We start from the raw sequence: 23051 nt of genomic DNA on the forward strand, positions 1-23051 counted from the left end.
AGATTCGTAATCCTAAAGGTGTTCCAACAAATATGGATGCGAGGACTGATGAATTAAGAGAAAGGAACTGTGAATTATAAGATTCATACGAATTTAGAGAGGAAGAAGAGGGAGAAGAAAACGTATGTTGTGACTTGTTTTTAAGGAAAACTTTGGACATGACAGAGGAGAACCGCAATCTTGAAGGAAATGCAATAATTATGGGAGAACAGACTGCTTTACCTACAGAACTGACTTTTGAGATAGAAGAGGATGAAGAAGAAATCACTGTTTCACCGGTGGGAGGGGTGGAACAGGGAAGGGATGAAGAAGAAATCACTGTTTCACCGGTGGGAGGGGTGGAACAGGGAAGGGATTTGATCCAAAAGTCCCCCCAAAAGGGGAAAAATAAAAAGGATGTTACCCCAGTGAGAGAGGGGGAAAAGGAAGTAGTTGGGGGGCAGAAAGAGAATGAGATCAAAAACAAAATGTTGGGAATACAGCAGGGGGGGAGGGTTAAGCAAAATTTAGATTGGGACAGAGCAGGAGTGGAGTGAGGAGGAATTGAGGTAATTTTTACAGGGGGAGAAAACATGGTTTGAACTCGGAAAGTATCAAGGAGCTGGCTGAAATCTCTGGAGACATCGATTCCAAGGAAAGGGGGTAGATTTAGTTTTGAGGGTGGGAATAAAAAAAGGGGGGGAGATTTTGAAAATTAATTTTGAACATTTTTGGGTAAAAGGGTAAAGAATATTGGGTAACAAAGGTAAAGAGAAATATGAAGACTAAATGGTTAAAAAGAAGTTATAAATTGGAAGAAAGAATGTAATGTTATATTTAGAAACTGCAATAATTAGTGACTAATAAGGAACTCAAGAAGGGGGAATGAGGAAGTCCGAAAGGATTAGATTAGAAATTGGAAAATATCATTATATCTTTTTTATTATTATTCTGGGTTTTTTTTCATCTTTCCTTCACTCTTTCTATAATATGAATAAGAATTATGTATGAATAAGGTATGAAATGGGAGATAAGATTTAATTTTATGATGTTTGGATAATATTTGGAAATGGTATAATTATTAAATAAGGATGGCAAGAAAGGGAAGTGAAGAAGCTTCAAGAAATAAGATGTGATAATATTGTTTTGTATTTTTGTATTTCTTTTTTAAAATTTTCAATCTTTTTTCTTTTTCTTTTTTTCTTTATGTAAAATCCAATAAAAATTATTAAAAAGAGAGAGAGAGAGTTCTGAAATTGCCCTTTAAGAAGAAGTAGAGGAGGAGGAAGAAAAAGTTCCTGTTTCCTGTCCTTCAACTAAGTTTCTATTCTGCATTGCTTACAAATACATAAACTGTTCCTGGGGAATTCCCTCTTTTGCATTCTCCAAAGGTTTGCAAAAAATACAAACATATTAGAGGCTTTGCTGAGGTCAGCTGTTAGTCAATGGTCTTCGAGACCCGAAATACAAGATTCGTTTCCATTGGTTCCTGGGGTTCAAATCATAACACAGAAGCAGATTTAAACATGCTGCACCAGGAGGACACCGTAAATATTCTTTTTCTAAGGACAGCTTCTTTTGCAGGTGTGGGCATACACCCATGTTCAAGTATTAAGGGGTTAGATGGTAAAGTTGTGATAAGAGAGGTCACGTTGCAGCTATTAGTTTTGCAGATAGTTTCAGGTCTGCAGCCTTGATGAAAAATTCAGTTTCTAATATGGCAGCCACATAAATAAGTTGCCCTTTGGTCGATTGCTTTGCAGTTAAAAACTTCTCTGTATTCCTCTGTGAGGAATGCAGGTTATACAACTGCAAGAGAAGCACAGTGAAGACCTTAGATGGTACATCTCTTAATGCTCCATGAAAGGATTATTTCACAATTTTCACAGATGATGGCAAAATTCTGATGAAGATAAGGCTATTGACAAGACAAATTTATGGAAGATAAGTTAAGGCTATTGATGACCACTAGCCATGGTAGCTATATACTTCCTCCAGTGTCAAAGGCAGCATGCTTCTGAATGTCCATTGCTGGGAATCCCAAGTAGGGTGAGGGCTGTTGAACTCATGTCCTGCTTGTGAGCTTCCCATAGGCATCTGGTTGGCCACTGTGAAAACAGGATGCTGGAATCGATGGTCCTAGGGCATAATGCAGCAGGACATAATAAATGTTCTTATCTAGTCGTCGTCTTCTTCTTCTTCTTCTTCAAAATTGTAAGTCAGCTGGAAAGACAGGAGCACCAGGCTGACAAAGAGCTTCCTTTGCCAGTCTACTTCAAACTTCCAATACATGTGAAAATCTGAAGGGGGCAAGGAAGGAAACTGTGGAGACGTTACATCATTTTGGCTTGTGAATCTTACGGAAATGATGTCTTCAGTTTGAGGAATAAAAACCTGTTTGCCCAACAAAGTTATATATCTTAACAATGCAGTTTATAACATCAACCACAACCCAAACAACACAACATCCTAAGGGTCTTTCAACAAGGTTAACCTATTTGTATTCCAGAATAGTGCATGTTTTCTAGAATCAAGTTATTGTTAATTATGTTATTTGACAGAATTGCACACTGGCGACAAAGCCAATTACCCCATGAGCTTCCTGACATACTTCAGTAGCCAGATCAGCATTTATAAAACCCAAAGAACTGACTTTTCCTGAATGTTCAACAACAATAGCAGAAAGGGTGCTGACATGCCCAGATTGTCTCAAGGAAGAAGTTCAGAAGCATGGGTTTCCTCGGGATTTTTTTCAGGTTGTCGGGCAAAATAAAATACTTAAAGGAGGGTGGGCAGGGTAGTTTTTCTCATAGAAAAACTAGAAGACCGATGCCTGTACATTTTGCCTCATATCTCAGGTTCTGCAAATGCTAGAAACTTACTTTTTTAAAAATGAAAGATGGGAATCTGGAAGTTCTAATGCAGGGTTCAGCAACCTTTTTCCGCCGTGGGCCGGTCCACCGTCCCTCAGACCATGTGGTGGGCCGGTCTATATTTTTTTTGGGGGGGGATGAATGAATTCCTATGCCCCACAAATAACCCAGAGATGTATTTTAAATAAAAGGACACATTATACTCATGTAAAAACACGCTGATTCCCAGACTGTCCGTGGGCTGGATTGAGAAGGCAATTGGGCTGCATCCAGCCCATGGGCCTTAGGTTGCCTACCCCTGTTCTAATGGTTTATTAAAATTCTCTGAAATAGTATTGTGATCAGGTATTGTGATCCTTGCCATGAGGTTAAAAAATCCTCTCCCACTCACCTTTTGTGGGAAATTTTGAAGAGACGGGGAAATAAATGTCTCTTTCTTTCTTCCCCTGTCTGTGGAGAACCCTGTCCCACCCCAAAACTCACAATATAACAAGAAAGAGCTCAGGTTTATAAAGTACAAAACAGTCTTGCATCCAAGCAATGTATAACAAAGTAGGGGAAGATTTCAATAGGGGAGGGGGAATAGTCTTGTTTTCTCTCACCTCCATCTGAAATCTCCCCCCTTCAAACACACACACACACTCCTGAACAGCACCGTAATGTTCTTGTTTGAGACTGGTTGGAGCTCAACAAAGGAGGGTGGAGGTATGCTGCATAATGTAGCAGGTCCCCATTTGTACAGTCAAAATAAAATGCAGTTTAAGAGATGCCAATTTTTAATGCACAAATGCAATTCTGTTGCACATTAGGAGTGGTTATTCTGGATTGATGAAGTACAGTACAATATTGTGATATTGGGTCCATGGGTTCTCAGTTCCTCAGTCAAAACAAGGTCTCAGCCTCATGCTTCAGTAACAGAGGTCCACAGATTGTTTTGCAAATGTAACTGACACTGCTCAATTGCAAAACAAAAACAAAAAAAACCCACAGCTATACATGTTCTAGTAAAGTTTTCTGACAATGTTCTGTATATAAAAATGCTATCAATTCTTGATTTTTGTGCCAAACTCACATATTTTTATTTAGCAGGCCTTGCACTTTTACAGTCTTCTGAATGTTATATATCCTTAACAGCAAATGCTAACACACTGATCTGATGTGGCACATAACACTATTGAACCACCTCTATCCCCCACCAAAGACTGGTCCTTTCAGAGAAGATTGAATGATCTCAAGACTTGGTTTTGCTACACGCAAGTGCTGCCATCTAGTGATTATTAGCCTTTCATAAACTCCTCCTTTGTCATACTAGCATACTAAAGGTAAAGGGACCCCTGACCATTAGGTCCAGTCGTGACCGACTCTGGGGTTGCGCGCTCATCTCGCATTATTGGCCAAGGGAGCCGGCGTATAGCTTCCAGGTCATGTGGCCAGCATGACAAAGCCGCTTCTGGCAAACCAGAGCAGCACATGGAAACGCCGTTTACCTTCCCGCTGTAGCTGTTCCTATTTATCTACTTGCATTTTGACGTGCTTTTGAACTGCTAGGTTGGCAGGAGCTAGTTTATGATATAAACCAAAAGTATTGTGGTGAGGTTATTTTGGAAACATCCAATTTGGAAAAGCCCCACTAGGAAGTTATATTCCATGTGCCCGAAGACATTTTTACACATGGAAAGTGAGGCTGTATCTTTGTAGTAGAGCATGATTTGCACACAAGAAAAGCCTGCTGGATCAGGCCAATGGCCCATCTAGTCCAGCATCCTGTTCCCCATAGAGGCCCAACCAGATGCCTGTAGGAAGCCCACAAGCAGGATTCAGACAAAAGAGCACTCTTCCCTCCTGCGGTTTCCAGCAACTGGTATTCAGAAGCATTGCTGCCTCCATGTGTGGTGGCAGAGCCTAGCCATTATGGCTAGTAGCCTTCGACAGCCCTCGCCTCCATGAATTTGTCCAATCCTCTTCTCTGTGGGTTGCCGTCACTGCCTCCTGTGGGAGTGAGTTCCATAGTTTAACTATGCACAGAACATCCCAGGATCAACCCCTGGCACTTCTAAGTAGGATTGGGAAATATCTCCATGGCGGATCTGGTGGCGTAAGATAGCCTTGCTATGTTATGGGTGATATTTTATTCACTCATCCTGCCAGGTCTTTCCCCACCTTCCATCCTCCCCAAATCTGTTCTGAAGGGTTGGGGGAACCCCTAGAACTGACTGAGGGGGCACAGGAGGGAGGAGTCTTGCTGTGCTAGTGGCAATCCATGCGCGCTGATGGGACCCTGATTTAGCTCTACAATGGATAAAGCCACACACACAAATACACACACAAAATGGCAACGTCTTCAACTACAGTATATACATTATGACATAAATCAAAGGTCACTTGGGGTTTATTTGGGGTACCTGAAGCCTCTCAAGTTCATTCATAAGACTTGGCGTTTCTTGCATACGCGTTCAAAAACCTACCTGTTAGAAAATAGGCACCTAATATGTGCATTTTACTGCCTTGTTACGTTGTGGTCTACAGGAAAATAATCAGAACATTACTACAATCCATAAGGTGCTTTCAGGTAGGCAAAACCATCACAAGCTCTTGGACTAGAAAAGCTCTTGATAATTTATTGAGATACATAACACATTACTAGGGCTGATGTTAATGCTCAGGACCACATGCTCTGTCTTATCACACGTGGAGAACAAGGAATGCCGAAAGCAGCAAGAATAAACTAGGACACTTTATTCCAGTTGTGTAACTCCAATAGGATGCTGGCTTCCTGACCTTGAACCCCACACACCTTAAACCAAAAAAAGGGGGAAAGGAAGATTCAAATGAGAACTTTCTAATAATGGTCTCAGCGGTGCAGGATTACTGTGTGCAATGGACAAATCTAAGTCCATTTATTCCAGTGGGGCTACTCTGGGAATGACTTGGATACAACAAACTGCTGAAAAGAAAACACCTGGGGCTAGATGGGTCATCAGGCTGAGTATGGCTTATAATCTACCCTTTCTTTGCTGCAGCCACAAGGGGGCTGACCACAGATCACCCTTTTGCTCCAAAGAGTTTCCCCAGCTCTCTCACCCCCTCTACTGTTATCTGACCGGGTCTCATCAGCAATGTCTCATCATCAAGAAGTACCCATCTAGCCAAGGTCCAAGGCTACTGTGGGGTGGAGTGGGGTGGGCCAAGGAAGACCCTTCAAGTGACTGAATGAATAAATAATCCTGCTGTTCAGCCAAGTGCCAAGATTTCCCTTTCCTAACAAAGGCACATGTGAATTGTAGAAAATAAAATAAAGTGAAGGGATAGGATCAAGCCAATTCCTCATGTACGTCCTGCCAGATCACCAGGCTAGTTGAGAAAAGCAGGAAGGAGTTGGACTGAAAACAAGGGAGTTTCTTGCAGGGTGCAATGAAGCCAAGTAACGAAAAACTGCAAAGGCGCTGCCCACCCTGCACCACTAGGGGTCCGCACATAAACAGGCCCACACTTGCAATAAATGAAGTTGCTTTTATAAAGGTGAAAGCTATGCCATGAAAGAGCACTTCAGAGTCCCGCCATGCTTTGCAGTTGAGCCAGAATTAGAGGGGGGAAATCCCGGGGCACATCCTCCTGCCCCATCCCCGCACCCAGCTCATCCGCCTTGTCTCAAAAGCACCCATTCAATCCATTAGATGAACTCAATGCCCTCATATTTGATGGAACCGATACGAGTTTCAGGCAGAAGGCAACGCCCATCCAGCATGAAGGCGGTGATGTACGTAGCCACCTGCCCAGCGTCCTCCTCAGATTTCAGTGCCACAATGATCTGGTCATCCGTGTCGGGGACAAACTTGAAGGAGGAGAAGCCGTGGGTGGGGATGACGTCGCCAACGTGACTCACAGTGATGTCGGCAAAGTCCGGTGCGGAACTAAGCAGCAGGTTGGTGCCACAGTGTTCGTCGTCCTGCTCGTTGTAGCGCCTGTGGCTGGCGCGGCGTGGCAAAAAGAACCAGCGCTGGAGTGTCTCGCTCCAAGAGGCAGACTCATGGATCAGGTAACCTGGGAGGGGCAGAGCAAAAGTGAATGTCAAGCAGGGATGGGGCCAGGGCAAATACAATGAAGCCACAGCAGGCAAAGGGGAAGAGAATAGGCATTATTATTATTATTATTATTATTATTATTATTATTATTATTATTTACATTTGTATACCGTCCTTCATCTGTAGATTTCAGGGCAGTTCACAACATAAAAATGCAAGCTAAAAACACAAAACACATAATTAAAACAACTTTTCACTACAAGCTAGCCCATAATGCTTGTGGCAGCAATACTGCATGAGTGCATCCCTATAATCAGTGATGGGAGTACCCCAAACACACTGGAAGATGGAGGGAAAGAAGAACTGAGTTTGAAGTGGGCATATGAACCAGTGATACAGAGCACATGCTCTGCATGCATAAGTTCACAGGTGCAATTTCCGTCAACTCCAGTTAGCCATCCCTGGGAAGGGAGACCTGGGAAAGATATCTGCCCCAGACTCTGGAGAGTTACTACCAACATTGACAGTGAGTAGGGCCAGCTACTCCCAATTATTTACAATTCCTGTACAACCCGCAAGAAAGAAGGGCTTTCGTGCTGGCTAGGTTCAACGCTAACCCCTCTAACCTCCTCTGGGGTAGGTTTGCAGAGACGGCAGAAGAAGACAGGATCTGCCCATGTGATGCCCACTTGATTGAAACTCTGGCTCACATGGTTCTTGAATGCAAAATGTACAATGATATCCGCCAGCAATACTTGGACCAACTATGTATTCTAAATTGGAAACCGGAGATAGAGGTTATATGCTTCCTATTACAGGGGAGAGATCAGGAGCATACCAGGACTGTAGCTGAGTTCCTCTATTTGATCTTTTGCCGCCGACGTACATTACAGGATCCTGCCCCTGTTGGAGACCCACTAAGGTGAAACAGATTGCTGGCCTCCCCTCCCTTTGGTGAGTGTTTGTACTGATGGGTTGATGACGGGATCGCACTGCACTCTTTTTTGTTTATTTATTTGTCTGTTTGTTTTAAATGTTTGTAAATGATGCCAATAAAGGTTTGCAATGAATGAGTAGGGCCAGCTAGACCAACAATCTGTCTCCATATAAAGAGATATTCTTCTGGATCCATTCACAGGAGATGAGCGAATAGCCACATCAGGCAACAACCTGCTATTAGGCACTTGATCACAGCATTCATGAACATGAAAATGAAGCCCTTATTGCTTTTCTCTTTCTCTCTAGGCAGACCTATATCCTGCCTCCCCAAATTCCATACGCTCTGACTTCCTCTCTGTCATTCACCAATCCTATCTATATGAAAAACAAACCCAAACCTAGAGTGCTCAGAAAATCCAGAGGCAGAATGATGCAGGTGCCAGCATGTTTCTTCTATTTCTTATTCCAATCCAAGAACCTGCCCGCTACTCACCTGGGGGCTTGATCCCCGCCGCAGTCCTCAGTGCGTTGTAATTGGCCACCCAGTTTTCGTGAGCCACGTCACCTTTGTAGCCAATGACTTTCACCCACTCGGGGTTCTCATTCAGCACCTCCCCAGTGGTGGTCGTCCACTCCTTCCCCAGGCCTCCGACGTACAGATGTTCGTCCTTCACCGCTAGCCACTCAGCCTTAAACCCTGAGGAAAACAGAAAAGAGTTCAAGGTGTAAGACAGGGTGTTAGCTGCCCAGGGAACTGACGGTTCCAGTCAAACATACACATCCCGGCTACCTAGTCCTAAGCTCCCACAGCTCCCTCGTAAGGAGCAGAGAGGTGTGTGTCTATTGTAGGGAGGCAAATTCGCTTCTCAGAGCTCCATTCAAAATATGGCTGAAGAGTTGGAAGGGACCCTGAGGATCATCTAGCCCAACCCCCTGCAATGCGAGAATATGCATCTGTCCCATATAGGGATCGAACATGCAACCTTGGCATTATCAGCACCATGATCTAACTCAGGCATCCCCAAACTTCGGCCCTCCAGATGTTTTGGGACTACAATTCCCATCTTCCCCGACCACTGGTCCTGTTAGCTAGGGATCATGGGAGTTGTAGGCCAAAACATCTGGAGGGCCGCAGTTTGGGGATGCCTGATCTAACCAAATGAGCTAATAATGGAACAACAACTTTTGCCTCTTTATTAATAATGGGTCCCACAGCTCAAAGGTAATAAAAAGAATGCATGCAGCCGAGCCTGGAAAGCAGGACATTGGGAGGAACCGTTGGCCACTGGGAGAACAGGATGCTGGACTTTATAGTCCACTGGCCTCATCCAGCAGCCTCCTCTTATGTTCTAACCGTGAGCCGGCCATATCTGTGACCAAAGGCATGGCAATTTTGGGAATTCTTCTATTGTGGCCTCAGTTATATTTCGGACATCGAGAAACTGGGGGTGACAGTGACGTTGGGGGGATCCAACACAAAACCTGAGCTCACCCTTGCCAACTGTGCCATCCCCGTCAGACAAGATCACCCAAGGTACCACCTTGGTGCCATCAATCTGGTAGACCACGCCAGTGCGATCATCCACAGCATACAGCTTGCCATTGAAGACTACCAATTCGGAGAGCTCCATGCCACGCCCCTTCTCAGCCAGGTGAGACTCAAGCGTATGGTCCTGGGTGTCCCACTCGACAGAGACATGGTCCCCGCTGGCTGACAGAGTCAGGTAACCTTTCTTCAAGTAGCTGAACCAGGTATGCTCGGTGGGGCCCTTGGAGTTCGTGTCGAGGTCGGCAATGAGTCCAATGCGGTAGCGCACGCCCTCTGGGATCCGCTGGGGTGGTGACAATGGGTAGGTGTCATTGTACCGCCCACTGGGCAGTGCCCCGAGACGCCAGTTGTGAGCGGTGAGAGGCACCGGCCTGCTTGCCGAAGGCGAACGCTGGAAGCAGAGGAGCAGCAGGACAAGGATCAGGGCCAGGGAGGTTCCCACAATGGCCTTCCAACGCAGGCGGAAGCGGGGGTCAGCTGCTTTGGTCATGGACGCCAGCACTGGGAGTCCACCCACGCTAATCCGCAAGGGATTCAGAGAATCGTCCCATTGCAGGCGTGGGCGGGATGGGACGGGCATGAGCCTGAGGTTCCCAGGAACCTGGAAGGGAAGAAGAGGGTCAGCAGGAGGTGCAAAAGGGGATGCAGAAGGGGTGGACATGCAAACCCCTACCTTGTGGTGGTGGTGGAGAAGGAGGGGGAGGCAGTGAGGCAGCAGCACCAAGCATACAGAGTCCTATCCATGCAAGAAGGAAAAGCAAAAGGAACCAAGAAAGGGCAGAAGGTGCAGCAGCAACATCAGGGGGGGAAGCCAGGCAACTGGGCTAGGAATTCTGCAGTGGAACAGGCATGGAAGCAGCACCGGCAGTGGCCCTTCCAAACTGTGCACTACGAAGATTCCTGTGGAGCAGAATTACACCAGAGACATGGGCACGCTAAAAGTTGGACTGTCAACTGATTAGCATTTCCCCCCAGTTTATTAAACATAACACTTTAAAATGATTAATTGCTTATTTACTTACATTATCCAAACTCCAATAAAGGTGCCTTTTTTGAGTTACTGGAGGAAGTGTAAAATAGCTTGCAATTTATTATTATGGGGATTTTTGTCCTGTTCTTCTGCCAAAAATCGGATCGCAGAGCAGCTTATGAATATCAATGAGAAGACAGCCCCCACCCTCAGAATCACCATTTAAGAGACACATTGTAATAGGATATGGGACACAAAATGAGGAGGGAATAAAGCAAGCACAGGCACTCATTCTCAGTTTTATCTTGCCTTTCCTTCAAGGAGCTCAAGATAAACTGTGTGTTCCCCTTGCCCTTTCATTGTCAAAACAACCATGAGAGGTATGTTGGGCTGAGACAGAGTGACTGGCCAAGGTCACCCAATAAGCTTTGCAGCTGAACAGGGATTTGAACCCAGATCTCCCCAGTCGAAGCCCGACACTCAAGCCATGCTAGCACTTAATGGCTCCTTGTTAGAAGGTGGTAGAAGATGAGGCACCAGAAACAAAACAAAAAACCCTTGAAAGTAAACGAACAAGTACATTCCCAAGTCACAGAAATTGTCCTCAGCAATTAAAATTGGCCTGCACCAATAGGTCAACTAAAGCTTTGCTAATTACCCAATTAAACTATGTAAAGTTTGTAATCCAAACAAGAAAGCACAGTGAAGCAAGCAGGGAGTTAGGGACAGACAGGAGAAGGAAAGAAGGGTGCTGTGGAGGTCACTGCCCCTTCCGAATCTAGGAAGACAAGCCACTGAGTCATGGGACAAACCAGCCCTGCCCATACTCCAACTCCCCTCTCCCTTTTGATGAGGAGACTCCAAGGCTGCGATCAAGCCCTTCAATCATCAGGTTTCTAACTGTTGGCTCTTTCACCTACCAACGATGATTCTCCCACCCCAGAAGTATGGATCTTTACATCATTTTGAGTAGCAATTATGCCAGGACCCTTGTTGTTTCCAGACCTTTCGGACTGTTCCCAATTCATATCTTGCTGGCAGTTCTGGGGACCAGCCGCACCTTTAGCTTGCGACAGGTGGCAGAGCACAGCTCCTCCCCAAATAGGATCCAGGAAATGTTACCAGGAAATGTCACTAGGTCAGAGATTGCTGACTTGCCCAACCAGTTCTGTGTTAAAGACCTAACAGACTTTCCTTCCTGTTCTGCTCTTATAGCATGTCTTGGATTCTACAAACTCGTTTCCTAAGTGTTATAATGATTGCTTCCCAGCACTACTCCCCTATGAAAGGGTCTGCGTAAAAGGGTAGTAAAACATGCACTAGTTACAACAGCTTCATAGTTCAAAAAAAGGGGGGGCAGAGCTATTTGTTGCAAAATATCCGGCACATACATGGATGACCTCACATTCATAGCCCAGCATGGCTAGTACGACCCAGTGGTAGGGAAATGATGCCAAAATTTCCAACAAGAGTTATTTCCACAGTCTCTGCACCCACATCTGCAAGCCTTAGTTAACGGGCCCATCTGCTTGCAAAGAGCAGAAAACATTTCTACACCGATGAGCTCAGTTGGAGCGGTTGAGGTGCTGGACCAAAAGGCTTCCTAAACAGCACCCACCACAGTAAACCCAACCAGGGAGAACTGGGCAGGTGAAATGGTACAAATAGAGTTTGTCAGGAGCAGCAATAAAAGTCCTTGGGGACTGGATCCCTGGGGCAAGATGTTGCACAGAAGCAGCAGCCGCAACCCTTCCACAAAGTCTTTCTACAAGGGTAGCAAATGCTCCATCGTTTCACAGTTTTTACACAACACCCAGGAGAATGTCACAACACCGCAAAGGTCCAGGAAAGCTACCCTGCCAATAGATCGTTTGCACACGGAGAATCTGCAAGGACGGGGTGGAGTAGGTGGGGGACATATTCTGGCCACTTTGAGGAGGGGCGAGTGTGTGGCACGTTCAGATGCACTAACGTACATTTAAAAGAGATCGCAGTGTGTGCAACTTAGCCCCCACCCCACCTTCTTCTCCCGCCTGAGGGAGGGGGCGCAATCTAAGGGCGAACTAGGAGGTCCCTTGAGCTGCATCCCTGCATCGCCTTCGGGCCTGCAGGGGAAAGAGAAAAGAGGTCGCTGTCGCCCATGAAGCAAAGGGATCTGCCGGCAACGCAGCCTCAGTTGCATCCCTAGAGATCTGGCACCCTGGAGGGATTCGCCGCAGCCCGCCCGGGGCAACTCACAGGGCACCCAGGATGCAACCGCGGTCACTCCGTCGCCTGGCAATGCCCCGCCTAGACCAAGCTAAGCGGGAGGTGGATCACTGGGGCCAATGGGGCAGCAAGCAAAAAGAGGGACGCGCCGGTAAATGCCAGCACCCCGCTTCTTACTCGACCACCCCACATCCCCCCCCCCGCAGGAACCTAGGTGTCCGGCAAAAGATATACCCCCCCAGCCTCCGTCCCCGCCCAACCACTCACCGATCAGGCTCCTCCCCGCGCCGGGAACGACCGGAGGGAGGGAAGGCCTTCTCGCAGCACTCCCTCCCTCCTTCCCCAACTACAGGTCCCAGCGTGCATCGCGCTCAGGAAACTACTATTGGTTCCGACATCCTTTGCGATCGAGTGGCAGGGGGAAGGGAGAAAGGCGCCTTGCTGTACGGGCCCAACGCTGACGCGAGAGAGACTACATCTCCCAGCAACCACTGCGCGGAATATTCGAGGCCGGGGTTGGTTCAGGCTGCCATCTTCCCAAGGCTGCAAGGGAGAGCAACGTTTCGAGGCGAGGAGGTGCCGGTTCGCGGCTGGGAGTTGTGTCTCCCCCCCCCCCTTGAGCTGGAAAAGTGACCTCTGGCAACAGTAACGCCGCAAATCAGCTCGTATAGATAGTTAATTGGGTTCAGCGTCCTCACAGCTATGGGGAAATGGCCACACAAACATGCTCGGAGTGATGGGGCATGGAAACAACACATCACACTCACACTCTCCCACGCACATTTCCCATAAACTTTCCTTGACACTAAATACTTCCCTCCTGGCATTTTCCTTGACACTAAGCGCTTCCCTCCTGAGTTTTTTTTTGGTGTGTGTGTGTTGGCCAAGGAAGATGGCCACCCTTAATCCTGTTGGCCACTGATAAGATTCCTAGCTTTGATTCCTCAGCTACGGTACCATATTTTAACACCTGCTTGATCTGCACACACATAGCTGCCAAGTTATCCCTTATTTTAAGGGATTTTCCCTTATGCTGAATAGGCTTCCTCGCGAGAAAAGGGAAAACTTGGCAGCTATGCACACAGTAGCAGCTGATGAAACTTCCCTCTGTGCTCTGACTTCTGCAGTGTTTAGAAAGGGACTGGAGCAAGCCAGGATTTTTCTTTCCCCCGGGTCCATTAGTAACCCTAGGCACAATTCCAAAGGTCCTAGCATTCACAGTTGGGCTTGTATTCACGTGCATAAGTAGAATCAAGGTGAGCAGATGTGATCTGGTGAGACTCCTACTCTTTCCATAATTATGGGAAAGGGGGAATGGCGACAGGTGAAGTATGCCGTGGAGGACTGTAGTAGTGATGAGAAAAGGTGCACTTGCTGATATTCCCTCTTCTACACATATTAAAAGCACCACATTCAGGCGTTCATAACCTGCTGTTACTTGAACCACATTGAGTGGGAAAGTGCTTGTAAGAGGGTGTAAGTAGAATTTTAGAGTTCGAAGGGACCACAAGGGCTCATGCAGTCCAACCCCCGTAAGGCTGGAATCTTTTTGCCCAACGTGGGACTTGAACCCACGACCCTGAGATTAAGAGTCTTGTACTCCTCATGGGAAAATGTGGCGTGATCTCTTAAGAGTAATCAAATGAAACTTTTAACACATGGCATGATAAAAGTCTAATTTTATCAGGACAAGTTACTTGCTGTTTACCGTTGTAACAATTGTTTTCTCAATTTTTTTTCTTCTGTACCATGAAAATAAATAAATAAACAGTATTTTCTTTTCTTTCTTTCTTTTTTAAAGAATTTTGTGCTCTTCATAAACAACAGTGATGAGGATCTTGTTGGACTACAACAATCACCATTCCTTGAAGAATATATATATTACTCCATATCACTTACTCCACATCATGTGTAATTAACACACCTATTGTTTTCCCTTGCTTATCTTTACTCTGCAATAAAAGGCCCAACTGTTGTAACTTTTCTTCATAGGGGAGTTGCTCTAGCTCCACAATCATTTAGGTTCCCCTTTTCTGAACCACTTCTCCAACCTAAAATATCTTTTTTTGGGATGAGGCAACCAGAACTGTACACAGTCTTTTGAGCATGGTCACACCATAAATTTGTATAGTGGCGTTATGACATATTGACAGTTATATGTTCAGTCTCTTTCCTAAGTTGCCCTGGCTAGGAGTGAGCTGCAACCAACCGCAAGATGTGCAATTATGGATGCTGCAACCTTTTCCTAGAAAGTGTTGCCCTTGGACAATACCTGGATGCCACTTAATAACTGTTCTGTGACAAAAGGATTCCCCCTTCCTTCTTTATTCTGAATGTAAAAATACAGTTCCCTTTCCTGTACCCTTTGTTTCTAGTATATTCTTGAATTGGAACACATGCCTAGAAGTCCTACCTTTAGAGCAGTAGGTCTCCGTAATTGTGAAATCTGCAGTGGCTCAGAATAAAAGGACAAAGATCCCATGTTATGAGTGACTAGAGATAACTACCCTGAGAGTGTAGCTACAACTAGAAAGAGGCTTTTCTTCAGTTGGGTGGCCAGGATATTCAAGGCAAGAGAAAAAGGAATCAGCAAAAGAAATAAGGGGGTTAGTAGTGGGTGTTTGAAGGGATAGAGGAAAACATTGAAGTACAGTCAGATAACTGAAGTTTTCCTGCGTAAGATTAAAAGAAAGAGAGATTAGCAAATAAGGGCCCTTTTTAGTTTATGAATGAACTTCACCAGTGTAAAATCTTTCATAGAAACTCTGGCTGTTTGATAGCTCTGATTAAAATTATATATTTGATATAAAACAATCTCAGTTGCACATATATATGCCTCATAGTGTGTTAAGTTGTTTGTGGGAGCAGAGAAAGAGTTCCACTTGTGACAAAAACAACTAAAAGGCACCCCTGTGTCCTACTCCAGTTTGCAATGGAGGGAACAAAGCAGCATTTAGGATAGGCAACTCCCAGTTTATGCACGGGTTACATTCCACGGCAGTGTGTTTAAGTGAAAACATGCATATTTGAAATACTACAGAAAAAGCCCGCAAACATTCTGTTCCGCCCCCTTCTGCCTATTTTTGTGATGGTTTCAGGTCACTTCTGGGTTAGGTGCAATGTGCTTGTGCACAGTCACACACATATCGGATGTGCGTAAAACGGTCGCTGCCTGTCAATCCCTATTCCCTTAGTTTACCTGAATCACTTCGAGTTTATAATAAGAACATAAGTGCCATTGTGGTATAGTGATTAGAACCAGGACTTGGGAGACCAAGGTTCAAATCTCTACTTGGCCATGAAGCTTAATGGTGACCTTGGGCCAGTTACTGTCTCTCAGCCTAACCTCCCTCACAGGGTTGTTGTGGGGATTAAGTGAGGAGGAGACCCACCTTGAGCTCCTGGGGGGGGGGATATAAATGCAATAAATAGATGAAGTCCTGCTGAATCAGGAATGTCTTGATCTGGGAAACCCACATGTAGCAGCTGGTTTTACAGTGCACACTGCCTCTGATCTTACGATTTTTTATCTAGTTCTAATCCCCTTTTAAAGGCATTTAAGCTAGTAGCCGACCACTAGATCTTGTGGGTGCAAATTCCATAAATGACTCAGGTTGTGTGTGAAGATTAAGTACCGTAGTATATTTTATCTGCTCTGAATCTCCTGCTAATCCGTTTCCACTGGGTTCCTCAGCATAACAAGCAGTAGAAAAATAACTGATCCAGACAGAAAACTGTTATCACATAGTATAAAATTGTAACAAGGTACAAGATAGGGAGAAACACACATACAGTAATAGGATGACAAGTGGCTCTCTTAGTTCATAAACCACACAAGTTATACATTCCTTAATTCGGACTGGGGGTTGTGGCTCTAGATTTGTGGCAGCCTGGCTATACTTGGAGATCACTGATTTTGTATGCGCCTTAGCTTTGTAGATTTTACTGTGGGAAAAGCAGCCGCCCCCTTATGCAATGATTTCCTTCAGGGAATTACTAGTGGAACAGTTTCATGCTGGTATATAGATTGGTTCTGCTCAGTGATTCATACACAGTTCTGCTTTTTCTTAGCCGCTCATTACGCCTGGCTTTTCCTAACAGCCATGACCTACATATGTGAGAGGACTGGGCGTTCGTTAGGCAAGGAGGTGTGCTTTTTGTATGGGTGGGTAGCAACAGCATTGGAAGATTCCTATTTGGGCAGAGCTGTGCATCGCGGGGCTGGCTACCACAGTGAGCAAAAGCAGCTAGGGCCCTAGATTGTGCTTGCCCAAATAACAGGGAATTTGCTCAAATTTTCTCCTCTACAAATCTTAGTGTAGCATAGAAGTAGAGGCTGAAGGGTGTGGGGGGGGGAATCATAGTATATGTTCAATAGTAGAGCATCTAGAAGGTCTCTGATTCAATCCCTGACACCCCCTGTGCAAAGGATCAGGTAGACCAGGGGGTGGTGTGGTGGTAGAATAAGAGACATTAAGCATATGTGTTTATTAAGCACTTAAATGACAGGCAATGTTAGCATATACACATTGCATAAAGGTAGAATGCTATACTTAAAACATACTGTCCAAATCATATGAACCACTGTCTTCTTTTTGTCCGGAACCTCCTCTTCTTCACCTTCATATTTGGGCAGGTAACGCTTTGTCACATCCTTTAAGAGAAAATACCATTAAAGTACTTCTTGTTTGTGCCTCCTAGTTACTGAACAGTGGCAGATTCATAAATGAACTGTTTCTGTACAATAGATAACGCTGACTCTTGTGGGAAAAGGACCACTGATACAGGGTAAAAACATAAGCAAGGAGCAAAACACACTTCATCTGGTTTTCTTTTTCAGGTATCTCGAGAGAAGAGGCAAGAGACTGACAGGGTGGCAGGTAAGAGCTAAGGTTTGGCCTTCCTAAACCATATTGTAAAGAGTTTTTATCTTAACCACTAGACTGCACTTGCTCACCATTCTCTGGATATCCTCCACATATTAACTGCTTGATATCTGTATTGTGACACCCAGAAGAAGCAAGGCTTTCTGAAACAGAAAGAGGGAGCTGTGAATTGACAGCCCAAAGCACCCCAGGGTGGCAGGAGAGGAGTTCCTCTCTCTGGGGATGTGATATTGACAGCAGCAGATCTGCTGCTTGGCAAGAGCATGTCTTGCTGGCCTCTGCTTACGCACAACTTATAAATAAACCAAACCCTACAGAAATGCATGCCACGAGTCTCCAGTGCTCTCTCTTCCAAAGGAAGCCAAACTCAAGTAGCACAGTGGAACTGCTCACCACTTGGGGAAGCAGGGAGCACACAACAATACAGTAGAAAGGAAATACTGTAGAAAGGGGACTCCCAAGGTATTGCCTGATGTACTTTTCTGCATTTCCTCTGACCTCACTGTTTAGGAATGCATACAATGGGTGGAGGTAGATGTGTGTGTGGTGTGTGTGTCTGATGAAATAGACTGTAATCCATACTTTCAGAATTTTTTGCAATGTTGATATCCCACGTTTTCCTCCAAGGGGTTCAAGGTGGTGTACGTAGCTCTTACCTCCCCAGTTTTCTTCTCACAGCAGCCCTGTGAGGTTGCTAAGGCTGAGAGACGGTGACTGTCCCTAGGTCACCCAGTGAGTGCCATGGCTTAGCGGGGCTTTGAACCCTGGTCTCCCACCTCCTAGTCCGACATTCAAACTACTACACCATACACTGCACAGATTCTTCTGCCATAATCTTGTTGTTTTTGCTACATGAGACAAGTGTGGCTCATGTTTGCTACAACAGAAAGGGATGCCGTTGAAGGAGTCAGAGGTGAGAATCAGTGCCGGGCTTGCATACTGCCTCTCTTGCCAGTCTGATCTCCTTTGCCATGGGCAGCAGCTGGGAATTTCCCCTGCTCTCCCTCCTTCCTTCCTTGGCTCCGGACCCCAACATCTGGAGACACTTTCTGGCGGAGGAAACCTGCCTTCTCTGTCCCAGCTGTGGGTGCTGGGCACACATATGGTTAACGGCAGCTGTGCTCCCATCTGAGGGAGGAGGGCTGGCGGCGTACAGCGTCTGCCCCTTTCTTTCCCTCTTTCTCTCTCTCTCTCTCGGTTTTCCACAAAGCGTCTTGCTGCCGGGAGCCTGAGATCTGAAGGCTAAGACACGAGGCAGCCAGGCTCTCCTCCTTTCTGCCCCAGTAGTAAGGGGTGGCGGAAGCGTTTACTTGGAGGGGGATGCTGTAGAAGACCAAAGGCAAAGGCAAGCAGTGGCTCTGGCAGCAGCCAGTCATCCTGCCCCACAGGTAGGTGCCCGTCAGCTGGGCAGCCCTCCAGGGCCAGGTACTTAGAAATGTGTGTGCAAAAGAGCTCAGATCTACCTGTGCAGGCTTGGCTAGGGGGAGTGGCTGGGCTTCCTAGGGATCTTGCACAAGGGCCTTTTCCTTCTGAAGGCCTCAGGCTGCTGATACCTCAGTTACTTTTGGGGGATGCGCCTGTGAGTGTGTGCAGCAGAATCTGCCCTGTGTTGGTCCCTCCCATTACAGTAGATGGGACATGGTTTTTGGCCCCTCACCCTGTGGCTACCCAGCCCTGCTTGGCACTGCTCTAGACAACATCCTGCACACCTCTAGATGTTAAATGGGCAGAGCCCATTGGCGCTGCAGGCAAGCCTCTGCCTCCCTGGGGAAGTGTCGCCTCGGGACAAGCAGCACTGGGCAGCTGTGCGATGCATCCTCGCTCTGGTTTAGGGAAGGGGAAGGCTGATTCTTGCACTGGCTGCTGTGCCTCCTGGCACGCTTGCCAACTTGCAGCCTTTGAATAACTCAGGATTACAACGCTTGGCTGCAGATGGTCATGGCCCTTCCAGGAGCGCCTCTCTATTTCCAAGAGGGTTATGGTTTGGGACCTGTGAGGGGAGCCCATAGGTTTTGGGGTCACCCTCTGCTCTCCACACACACTCTGCTACCCTCTTTGTGTTTTCCTGACTGGAATGGGACTCTTGAGGGTTTGGTGGTCTCTTTAATGCTGACGGAGATTTTTCCAGGATGTGACGGCTTTGCATTCCCAAGTGTTACCGGCTGCTGTATCAGGCCCTTGAGAGATGGAGAGTGGCCAGAGCGAACCGGAAAAAACAAACACACTGCCGGAGAACACATCCCTGTATGCGCCTCTGCTCCTGTCTTCCTCCTTACAAGCCTGTGTTTGTCCAACAATGTGTGTGCCCTGCCGTTGTCTCTGGCTTATAACGCTTGTCCTCGAAGAGATATGAACCTCCTTGTGGGCATACTATCTAGCTCCCTTTGTTGTGGGTTTCGCCTTGCGGGGCTAGAGACAGTTAGACTAAACATTCAGGTTTTTAAGCCTCCAGGAGGGATCTTGCTGTTACATAATGCCTGCCAACACTTCAGGCTTTACACCTAACAAACAGGTGAGGATGATGACCTATCTTACCTAAGGCTCCTTGTTCTCCACATCCCAACAGCATGTTGCTTTTAAAAACAACAATTCAAATGGGATCAAAACCTCACTCAATATTAAATCTGGACATGTTAGAAATATCCCATACCAGCTGAAGTCTAACCATCCACAGACTGCCCGCTCAAGGTTATACAACAGCACTTCCCCAAATGGTTGTGTTCGGACGACAGTGAGGCTGTGCAGAGATTAGGGGCTTGAAATGCAGCAAGGTTGTTTCTAGTCACATTCTTACATTGCTGTACAGACCGGGGGGGGGGGGCAGAGATGTCTTCACCTGATGCCTGTTACCTGGAATTGTTTCATCATCTCAAACCCCAATTCGCTTAAGCTGCTATTTGCGCAGGTGCAGTGGCTGCCTGAAATGTCACCACAGCTTCCCTTTTTCTAATTGGATGGCAGTTGGCTTGGGGGGAAATGCATCAAACAGAAGTATTTCTCAAGAAACTACAGCATACCTATGGAAACCGTCATGCCAAGTTTGGTGACAATATCTCGAGAGGCCGCCAAACCTATACCGAAAAAATGGGCAAAGTCATGCCAAAGTGATGTTTTGGACTGCCATCTTGATTAAGAATGGTGTCCGGCATCAAAACATTGATGAAGACTGCTTGGGAATCCCCATGCCAAGTTTGGCAACGGTATCTCAAAAGGCATCCAAATGCATAGAGAACAAACAAATGGACAAACCATTTTCTAAACCATATAATAGATCCACGATCATTCATACTCATGATGATACTCCATGTTTAAGGATGCAGGTGAACTTGGTGTAGTTGAAATTGTCCTTTTTGTCAATTGGTGCCTCTCTGAAGAGCTCACCTACTTCTTCATCTGTAAACCTGTCTCCCGTTGTCGTCAGCAATTCTCTCAGGTTGTCTTCTTGAATGAAACCTGTTGCTTCTTCATCAAAGCAAGCAAAGACATTCCTAATTGCATCTTCTGGATCAGTGCCATTTAATTTCTCTCAAAACATTGTGAAGTTTATTGGTCCTGGAGCCTCATTCATCATAGCATCTAGGACTAGGTATTCATCAGCTGGATTCTTCCCAAGTGAAATGAGTATATCAGGCGGTCTTCTTTGTCAATGAAACCATCACTGTTTTGATCAATCATGTTGAATGCCTCTTTGAATTCTTGAATCTGTGACTGATCAAACATAGTAAACACATTGGAAGTGGCATGCTGAGGGCGCTTCTTTGTGGCCTTAGTCTTTGCCCTTTTGATTGACATGTTGGCTGTTGGATTCTGAGTGGCAATGGATAAGAATCAGTTATGGGAGAAGCTCCACAAGAGTCAGTTTTGAAGCCTAAAACTTAAACTAGCATGGCTTCTCTCTGCAAGGAATCTGAGAATGTTAGTTCTGAGCAGGGACTAGGTTTTCAGCATCTTCAGAAAACTACAATTCCCAGAAATCCCTGGAGGAAGACAAGTGTCTCAAATCAGCATTTATCTCTAATGCAGATGCACTTCTGAATGCAGCATAAAGTTAACTACAGGTACATGTGTGTTCCTTTCCTTGCACAGTGTGGGAATGCCTGCACATCCATTTACATTATGGTTGCAGTTCAACTGGGTGTATAAATGTGGCCTGCATGATCCCTACCTGCACATGGGTTGTGTAACTGTTTCCTTTGGTCCATGTGCTCTCTTGTTCTGCCCTGCAAAATACACACAGCTGCTTCCGTGAGAATCTTCTGGTTCTGAATTTGGGCCTGGCTGTGTAGCTCATCCTTGGATAATATTCCCAGAGGATCTTTGACCACAGATCTTAGGAGACTTGCCCAGTTTTGCTTGGCACTGCACTGCCTTGCCTTATTATAGGACTAGGGTGGGGCAGGCTTGCAAACTATGCACATGTGCATAAGTTTGTATACTCAGTTGCACTCTGCCATGGGATCACAGACTTGTCCCAGGAAGAAAACATTGGCCATTGATTACTGTTCTTGTTGTTGTTTTTAAATTACAACTTTCGGGCCCAAAGGCTGCCAAAGCGATGAAAACATACAAACCTATGTACTTTGGTGAAAATGTGCATACTTGTTAAAGACCCAGTTTGGCAGCCCCCCATGCTGTAGGGCCGGCACTGCCTGGGAGGGTGGGACCCGGACTGACTCCAGCTACAAAAGCTGAGGCTGCTGAACAGACCCTTAGGCTGGGGTGTTGTTTGCATTTTTTGTTGGGATGCTTGTTGCTGTTGGGTGGGGTTTTTTTGTACCTTTATTTTAGATATTGTGATTTATGTGGAAAATTTTCCGTTTGGTTGTGTATTTTTGATGTCTTATGTACTGTTTATGACCACTTTTGTTATGTTGCTGTTATGCTTTTTTTCATGTTGTAAGTCGCCTTGAGCATTGCTTGAACTGTGGAAAGGCAGCATACAATAAAATTATGGATGTATGTACAACAGTGCAGCAGAGCTGATTTACCACATTTTGAAGTAAGCAATGTAATGCACATTGCCATCTAAACTGGGTCTTCCCATAAGACCTTATGAAGCAAGGGAAAGAACATGTATTACCACCCAAAGCATGCACACCCAACAAGTCCAGGGTTCAAAATGTCCCAAGTGCCCTGCTGCTGCAATCTCTGCCCGCCACATCCACACTTTCACTGCCTGACTCTCTCTTCTCCCACAGGGCCAAAAGCAATGAAGATAACACTGACACCAAGTGCCCTTTTGCTCATCTGCCTGATAATCCAGGCATATTGCAATGAGGAGGATGTGGAGCAGAGGCCTGGAGCACCAACACAGCCTCCGCCACCCCAGCATCACACTTCCAGGTAGGTCGGGGCTCATCAACATGGTGCCTATGTGCACATGTGCCCACAGAGGACTTATGTGATGCCCACAGGGAGTCCTTCCTTCCACTGAAATTAGGCTTGAAATTCGTATTCGGTTGCAGCCAACAGAATAGGTTGCAATGTGTGTCGTCTTCTCCTTCTTCTTTGGCGATCACTCGTAGCCGAGAAAGATTGTCGTCCATGGACACAGTTTTAACAGTGAGTCTGTAAGTGACTGTGGAGGCCAATTCTGGATCCACGCATCCTTCCACAGTGGGGATA

At 46.0% G+C, this 23051-nt stretch overlaps 2 protein-coding genes and 1 pseudogene across 6 annotated transcripts in view; 1 reads left to right on the top strand and 2 right to left on the bottom strand.

The window, feature by feature from the left end:
* Positions 1–2333: 2333 nt before the first annotated feature.
* Positions 2334–12904, bottom strand: CANT1 (calcium activated nucleotidase 1). 5 transcript variants are annotated; one of them, XM_035104195.2, is made up of 4 exons: positions 11253–12301; positions 9306–9963; positions 8307–8510; positions 2334–6893 (listed from the first exon to the last, which is right to left on the bottom strand). In XM_035104195.2, the coding sequence occupies exons 1-4, from the start codon at positions 11358–11360 to the stop codon at positions 6523–6525; spliced, it is 1341 nt and encodes a 446-aa protein (XP_034960086.1). In that variant the 5' UTR covers positions 11361–12301; the 3' UTR covers positions 2334–6522. The 5 variants fall into 5 exon arrangements, with proteins under 5 accessions (XP_034960086.1, XP_034960088.1, XP_034960090.1 ...); XM_035104197.2 differs by lacking the exon at positions 11253–12301 and adding an exon at positions 12808–12904 and having other exon boundaries at positions 2335–6893; XM_035104199.2 differs by lacking the exon at positions 11253–12301 and adding an exon at positions 12309–12718 and having other exon boundaries at positions 2335–6893.
* A 5683-nt stretch (positions 12905–18587) lies between these two features.
* C1QTNF1 (C1q and TNF related 1) overlaps positions 18588–23051 on the top strand; it is a 10176-nt gene continuing 5712 nt past the window's right edge. The window contains exons 1-2 of the mRNA XM_035104194.2: positions 18588–18814; positions 22625–22769. Of these exons, the coding sequence (XP_034960085.1) occupies positions 22636–22769 (134 nt within the window). The 5' untranslated portion in view covers positions 18588–18814; positions 22625–22635. The remainder of the gene's footprint in view (positions 18815–22624; positions 22770–23051) is intronic.
* LOC118076296 (myosin regulatory light chain 2, smooth muscle minor isoform-like) lies at positions 20652–21227 on the bottom strand (annotated as a pseudogene).

The sequence above is a fragment of the Zootoca vivipara genome, chromosome 2, assembly GCF_963506605.1.
Source record: "Zootoca vivipara chromosome 2, rZooViv1.1, whole genome shotgun sequence".
NCBI classification, from domain to species: domain Eukaryota; kingdom Metazoa; phylum Chordata; class Lepidosauria; order Squamata; family Lacertidae; genus Zootoca; species Zootoca vivipara.